The sequence below is a fragment of the Elephantulus edwardii genome, unplaced genomic scaffold (assembly GCF_000299155.1).
Source record: "Elephantulus edwardii isolate Elephantulus edwardi_28Jun2011 unplaced genomic scaffold, EleEdw1.0 scaffold00353, whole genome shotgun sequence".
NCBI classification, from domain to species: Eukaryota; Metazoa; Chordata; class Mammalia; order Macroscelidea; family Macroscelididae; genus Elephantulus; species Elephantulus edwardii.
This window is the reverse complement of record NW_006400103.1, coordinates 1,671,661-1,679,593: the sequence shown is the minus strand read 5'-3', so window position 1 is coordinate 1,679,593 and position 7,933 is coordinate 1,671,661. Positions and strand designations below refer to the sequence as shown.

The 7,933-nt window shown below is 37.9% G+C and overlaps 1 protein-coding gene across 1 annotated transcript in view; it reads left to right on the top strand.

Moving 5' to 3' along the window:
- The window catches only part of SLC28A3 (solute carrier family 28 (concentrative nucleoside transporter), member 3), a 93,343-nt gene that overhangs the window by 74,218 nt on the left and 11,192 nt on the right, over window positions 1-7,933 (top strand). The window contains exons 11-12 of the mRNA XM_006901966.1: window positions 832-957; window positions 7,423-7,553. Of these exons, the coding sequence (XP_006902028.1) occupies window positions 832-957; window positions 7,423-7,553 (257 nt within the window). The remainder of the gene's footprint in view (window positions 1-831; window positions 958-7,422; window positions 7,554-7,933) is intronic.

The following is a 7,933-nucleotide window of genomic DNA, read 5'->3' as shown; positions in this document are numbered from 1 at the left end:
GATAGGGAATGGCAAGGGACACACTGACAAAGGAGATTAATCAGAACTGGCTTTGACAAGCACTGTGGCAAATGGACAATTAAAACAGACATGGGGGGGCAAAGAAGAACGAACTGGGGATGAGGGCGGAGAAAACTGTGCAACAATGAATGAATGAAAACCCAAAATCTCTGTCAATGTTCATTAAAACTAATAAAATTTAATAAAAAAGAGCATTATTGTTAAAATAGAAAGATAACTAGTAGATATTTATAAAAGGTCAAAGGTGAAGAGGAGGGGACGGGGGGCTATAGGTGGAGGGCAAGAAAATCATGGAGTCACTGAGTTTGGTGGGCCAAGGAAGTAGGTGAAGAAATCAGGAAAGATCCAGTGGATATATAAAAAGATAGGATAGAAGTAAGCATAGCAATGGTGATTAATTTTATAAAACACAAAGTATGGGAATGATCACTTGAAATGTAATGTGAATGAAGAAATGTGTGAGATATAATGTATATTAATGAAATAGTTTATATATGAATTTTGTATACAAACCAATATGAAAGAAAAAAAAGAGAAAGAGGGACAAAGATTATGGCCATAACCAGTTGTCATTGACTAGCTTCCAATTCATGGCAATGCCATGTGTGTCAGTGCAGAGCATGTCTCCAGAGGACTTTAAATGCCAGAAGTTGATCAGTAAGTCTTTCTTCTGAGGCACCTCTGAGCAAACTCATACTAACATCCACTTGATTAGCAGCCAAGTTCATTACCCACTTCACCACACTGGACTCCTATCCTCCCAAAATTTAAAAGGCAACATCTAAGCTAGCCCCCCTGCCTTGTTTCCAGACCGAGTCTCCACTGCTGGTCCGGCCATATCTGCCCCACGTCACGAAGTCTGAGCTCCACGCCATCATGACTGCTGGATTTGCCACCATTGCCGGAAGCGTCCTAGGGGCATACATTTCTTTTGGGGTAAGAGTTTCAGAAATTTAAACCTCTTCTTTCTTTTTTCTTGTTCCATAGTTGATATTCTTTCTCCCTACTGGTAGAAGAAAAGGCCTTTTCCTCTCTAAATGGTTTTTGCTTTGGCATTTGAATGCATGGTTTTGAAGAATCTATCTACTTCATTGTCATTTCCCCACTACCTAAATGTGAGGTATGTTCAACCATAATACATTGAAGCTATGTGATAAAGCTACTTTGGCTGAAAATTTCAATGATAAAAAATGAAATTAATAACCTTATTAATAACTGATATGAGTAAAAGACAATCTAAGCGAGGAGTTGAAAAACTATGTCTTAAGGGCCCAATCTGGAGCCCCCACACTGTTTTTTTATAAATGGGATTTTAATTAAAATACCAAAACTAAGAGTCAAACTTGCTGCCATGGAATCAGTTTCAACTGACGGCAGCTCCCCCTGTTATAGAAGCGAATGCCTTGGTGCTTTCTCCACTTCTGTAGGTCTTCCAGCTAGATTCAAACCATTCACCTTTCAGCTAGTAGTTGAGAGCAAACCATTTGTAACCTTTCAGGCTTTATTGAAACACAGCCACTCCTACTGGTCCATGCCTGCTTTTGTGCTATGGACTCGAGTAGCTGTGACCTGCAAAACCAAAAATATTTACAGTCTGGCTCTTTGCAGAAAAAGTTCACAACCCTCATCTAGAGTGGGTCCTTTAAAAATCACCCTGACAGGTTCATGAAATCCTAGTATTGATGCCGTGCACAAGAGAAATAAAACAAGAATCTTTTAAAATAAGACTCAGGCATTAGTATTTCTTGAAATTCTTTAATATGTGCCCATGGGAAAGTCTGCTGTTAGGGACCTCTCCAAAGTACTGAAGAGCAATGGTGTCTCTCTGGAGACTAAGGTGTGTCTGATACAGGCTATGGTCTTCGCAATCACTTGTTATGCATCAGAGAGTTGGACAATGACCAAGGAGGATAGAAGGAGAATTGATGCCTTTGAGCTGTGGTGCTGGAGAAGAGTATTGAGAATACCATGGACTGCTAGGAAAACAAACAGATTTGTCCTGGAAAGGGTTAAACCGGGTGGCTCCTTGGAGGCAAGGATTCTGAGGCTCCATCTAACATGCTTTGGACATGTTGTGAGGAGAGACCGGTCCTTGGAGAGGGACATCATGCTTGGGAGGGTGGAGGAGAGGAAGGCCCTCTATGAGGTGGATTGATTCGGTGACTGGGATAATTGGAATGGGAGTGTCAGAGACAGTGCGATTGGCACAGGACAGAGCGGAGTTTAGGGCTGTACATAGGGTCACTATGAGTCACAAGCGACTCGACAGCACATAACAACAACAACAAATAACATGTGCCCAGTTAACAACCGAGTTTGAGTAGTGATCATCTGTAGTGTGTGCCTGGGAAAACAACCTAGGATGTGTTCCTGAGCATAGAACTTACAAGCCTAGTGGAGAAATTTAATAACACAGGTGGCACAATGTGGCAAGTGACTCACCTTCAGTGAGGTTCTTATGAGACTTGACAGCCTTGGAGGTTCAAGTAGCAGAAAGACAGAGGGAGATGGCAACGGATGCCTTGGGAAGAAGTGGTTTGACAGGAAGGCTGCCTTCAGGAATGTGCCAGGGAATAGGTGTTATGGAATAAGGAAGGAAGTTCCAATTATAGAATTCTGCATATGAAAGATTTTAACAGCTAAGACCTGTAGAGAAGAAATTAGAAATAGTTAATAAATTAAAGGGACTCTAGATAGTTATTTCAAGAGAGTTAAAGTAAGAGGAGAGATATCTAGACCCATTCTTCACTGTGTCTAAACTGATGCTGTTGTGAAATCTGACTGCCTTAGTGGTGCTCTGCTGTGACCACTCAGAGACTCAATGGAACACCTGGTGCCCGGCTTCCTTAAGATCACTGCCTGGGCAGCCCTGTGAGGCACCTGCACCAAGTCCCATGGGGCCACTCATGAGCTCCTAGCAGGGGCCATCTTAGCATTCATGAAGATGACACACAGGCTGAGAAACCTTGTCTGAAATTTCTTACAACAAAAGATTAATTTTATTTTTAATTTGTTTTTTTAATTGAGATTGTAATGAAATTTTGTAGAGAACTTAGTTTTCCATTCATTCATTGTTGCACATTTTCCTCCCTGCCCTCCTTTGCTCCCAGTTTACATTTCTCTTTGGAAAAAAAAATTATTTCATTGGTATACAGTCCCACTCCCCCCAGTCCACTTTACTATGCAACTCTTATTCTGGACTCTTGACATGCTAATAATACCTAAACTTATATTCCTTTTATACAGTTCTCTCCCTTGACTGTTTCAGTGCTGCGTGCATTATTTATCCCCTCTTTTCTTAGTTTCTCCTCAACCACCATGTTAGTCCTGTTTTATAACAGTTGTTGTATTATGCAGTATTTGTTCTTTTGTGACTGAGATATTTCACTCAGCATAATGTCTTCCAGGGTCACCCGTTTTGTATAATATTTCATGAGTTCCTTGTTTTTCAGTGCTACATAATAGTTCATTGTAGGAATATACCAAAGCTTCTCTAGCTATTCATTAGTTGATGGGCACTTGAGTTGTTTACAACTCTTTGCTATTGTGAACAAAGCTTCTATAAACATGGGTGTGCATATATCTGCTTGGGTGGCAGTTCTGGTTTCTTTAGGGTATATTCCCAGTAGTGGAATTGCCGGGTCAAATGGTATTTGTATTTCCAGCTTTTTGAGAAAACACCATACTACCTGCCTTACATAGTGGTTGCAACATTTTACACATCTACCAAGAGTGAATAAGGGTTCCAGTTTTTCGACAACCTCGCCAGCATTCGTTGTTTGATGCTCTGTTGAATTTTGCTATTGTTACTGGGATGAGATGATATCTCATAGTTGTTTTAATTTGCATCTCTCTTAGAGCTAGGAATTTTGAACATTTCTTCATGTGTTTGTTCTCCATCTGAATGTCTTCCTTGGTGAAGTGCCTGCTCATAGCCTCTATGAATTGGGTTGTTTACCTTTATCTTGTTGTGGTGATCAAGTATTCTATAAATTCTCAATATAAGTCCCTTCTTAGACATGTCATGGTATGGGGTGTAGGTCTTACTTGAGTATTTTGTAGATGGTTTTCCAATTTTGCCAACACCATTGTGTAAAAGCCAGTCATTTCCCACTTAACTGATTTCATTTCCTTGTCAAAAAAGTTTACCATAGGTAGACGGGCTGATTTCTGGTTCTCAATTCTATTCCATTGATCTATGTGTCTGTCACTGTACTAGTACCATGTTGTCTTGACCACCAAGGCAGTGTAATAGGATTTGGTATCAGGGACTGTATTGCCTCCTACCTTGTTTCTCTTTTTCAGGAGTACTTTGCTTATTTGGGGCTTCTTTCCATTCCAAATAAAACTGGAGATTGTCTTTTCCATCTAGTTGGAAAATGGAATTGGTATTTGTGTTAAGATTTCATTGAACGTGTAAATTGCTTTTGGTGGCATTGTCATTTTCACAATATTGAGTCTTCCTATCCATGAGCAAGGGATATTCTTTCATTTCTCCAGGTCTCTGTTTGTTTCTTGTAGTAATGTTTTGTAATTTTCTTTGACTAGATCCTTTGTATTTCTAGTTAGATTTACTCCCATGTATTTAATCTTGTGATTAGCTATTGTGATTGGTATTGTTTTTCTTAGCTTTAATACTGTATTCTCTTTGTCATTGTACAGAAATCCACTTGATTTTGGTATGTTGATCTTGAATTCTGCTACTTTGCTGAACTCGTCAACTATGCCCAGTAGTTTTCTTACTGAGTCTTTAGGGTTTTCTAAGTATACTATCATATCATCGGTGTATAGATAGATTATTTTACCTCCTCTTTGCCAATTTGGATACCTCTTATTTCCTTCTCTTGTCTTATTGCAACTGCTAAGACTTCCAATACAGTATTGAATAGGAGAGGTGACAGTGGGCATCCTTGTCTGATTCCTGTTCTCAAAAGGAATGTTTTTACTCTCTCACCATTAAGAACAATGTTGCTTCCCGGGTTTGCGTATATACTTTTTACTATGTTGAGGAAATTCCCTTCTATTCCTATTTTGTTGAGTGTTTTAATCAGGAAAGCACACTGATTGTTTTTATTAGGTTGAACCATCCTTGCATACCTGTTATGAATCCCACTTGGTCATGGTGAATTATTTTTTTGATGTATTGTTGAATTCTATTGGTCAGGATTTTATTCAAGATTTTTGCATCTGTGTAAATGAGAGATATTGGCCTATAGTTTTCTATTTTGGTGGTGTCTTTATCTGGCTTTAATATGTTTGCTTCACAAAATGAGTCTGGAAGAATTCTCTTTTTCTATATTCTCAAGTAGTTTATGTAGTATTGGTGACAGTTCTCTGAATGCTTGATAAAATTCACTTGTAAAAGCATCTGGTCCAGGACTTTTGTTGGTTGGAAGTTGTTTTATTATCTTTTCAATTTCTTCTTTTGTAATGGATCTATTAAGATTTTCAGTTTTGTTTTGTGTCAGTTTAGGTAGTTTGTGATTTTCTAAATATTTGTTCATTTCTTCTAGGTTTTTATATTTATCTGAGTATAATTTTTTAATAATATTCCATTGTAACCTTTTTATTTTAGTTGTTTCCATTGTGATATTGCCTGTTTCATCTCTTATTTGGATTGTTTGTGGTTTTTTTCTTCTTTTTTTTATTAATTTTGCTAGTGGTTTGTCAATTTTATTGACCTTTTTGAAGAACCAACTCCTGGTTTTGTTGATGGTTTCAATTGTTTTTCTGTTCTCTATTTCATTTATTTCTGCCCTAATTTTTAAAATTTCTGGGTTTTTAGCAGGAGTTGAGTTTTCTTGCTGTTCTTTTTCAATTTGTTGGAGATATTGAGTTAGAGAGTCAATGGACATTTTTTCTTGTCTTTTGATGTGTTTGCTTATTGCTGTAAATTGACTTCTGATTACTGCTTTGGCTGTTTCCTAGAGGTTTTGGTAAGTTGTGTTTTCATTGTCATTTGTTTCAAAAAACTTTTTAATTTCATTTTTTATTTCTTCTAATGTCCACTCAAGTTCAAGCAAGGTGTTGTTCAGCTTCCAAATGTGTGATTTTTTTCCTCCGTTATCTTCTTGTTATTAATTTCCAATTTTGTAGCATTGTGGTCTGAGAGGATGTTTTGTATTATTTCTGTGTTTTTAGTTTATTGATGCTTGCCTTGTGTCCTAAAAAGTCATCTCTTCTGGAGAGCATTTCATGTGCACTGGAAAAGAAGGTATACTGTGCTTTTTTTGAGATGCATTAGCCTATAAAAATTTATGAGATTGAGTGGGTTTATTGTGTGGTTTAATTCTTCAGCGTCTTTGTTGAGCTTCTTTCAGGAAGTTGTATCTTTTCTGGAGAATAGTATATTGACGTCTCCAACTACTTTAGTAGTGTTGTCTATTTTCTTTTTTAGTTTTGTTAATATTTATTTTATATATTTTGTAGGCCTTTAATATGCTGCATAGGTGTTCATTATTGTTATGTCCTCTTGCTCTGTTGGCCCTTTAATCATTATGTAGTGACTTTCCTTGTCCTTTATGATGGTTTTTATAAAATATATTTTATCAGAGATTAATATTACCAGTCCTACTTTTTTCTGGTTGCCATTTACTTGGTATATTTTCTCCTCACCTTTTTTTTTTTACTTCTTTATTTAGCTTCTTTTTTCAGGCAAGTCTCTTATAGAGAGCATATTGATGAATTCTTAGGTTTTTTTATCCAGTCTTACTCTTTTTCCCTTCAGTGGTGCATTTATACCATTCACATTCAGTGTGATTATTGAGAAGCAAGGTTTCATTGCTATCATTTTGTTGAATTGTTTTTGGTGTTTTATTTTTATTTTTATTTTCTATGGTTTACATCTGGACTTTTACCAGAGACCACCAATTCATCTGGCAAGTCCCCTCTGCTGACATCCACTGGACCTTAGGATGACCTCTTGCATCTTGAGGAGGAACACGTATGAAATGCTCGGCGTTCTTCTGGCTTTCTTTTTGTTCCACTATTACCCTGTCTTTTTAGGTCCCCACAGGATCTTTTTCTAATCCCTTCACCCCCTCCCTCTGCCAACCAAACTCTGCGACTCCAAAGATTTCCTCCCTCTCCTTCCTCAGCACCTCTAACCCCTCCTCTTCCATCTTTGGACTTTAGTACACACCTTACTAGCAAATGATCAGGTGTGAGGTTTGTGCTTCTCCTCAATGATGTTGTCAATGAACATTAGTTCCTTCCTTCTCCCATTTTCAAAGTGCCTGCTGCTTTACCCATGGAGTTAATGTTGTTCTCCCAAACCTCCAGAGAAACTGTGTTCTAGCAGACACAATCCCTGCCCTGTGTCTCTTCAAGGTTTCTGCTCTATTTCTTTTCAACCCAATAGAAAAGATAAGCCTTATTTGCTTATTTTCTTCTGCGTTACAGGTCCCATCCTCTCATTTGCTAACAGCTTCTGTTATGTCAGCACCTGCATCACTGGCTATTGCTAAACTCTTTTGGCCTGAGACAGAAACACCAAAAATGACCCTCAAGAATGCCATGAAGATGGAGACTGGGTAAGTGGGGCAGCTGCCTGACTGATGACTATGTAGGCTGAGTAACAAAGAAAACAATTTCAAAGTTTCACCAAGTATGACATCCACAGAGCACAGCAAATGAGAGTATTGGAGTGACTTTCATTTCCTAGTGATAATTACTCAAGGCTTCACCACAAAAAGATATTGCTTCAGTACTTAAAAGTAACTTTGGTAAGTTACTTTCCAAAAAAGACAAGGGAAAACGGGGTTGCCTTTATAGTAAAAAAAGTTATTTCTAGATCCATCTTGAAGTACAACATCGTGAGTGACAGGATCATATCCATATGCTTACAAGGAAGTCCAGTAAATACCACTATCATTCAGATATATGCACCAACAACCAGAGCCAAAGAAGAAGA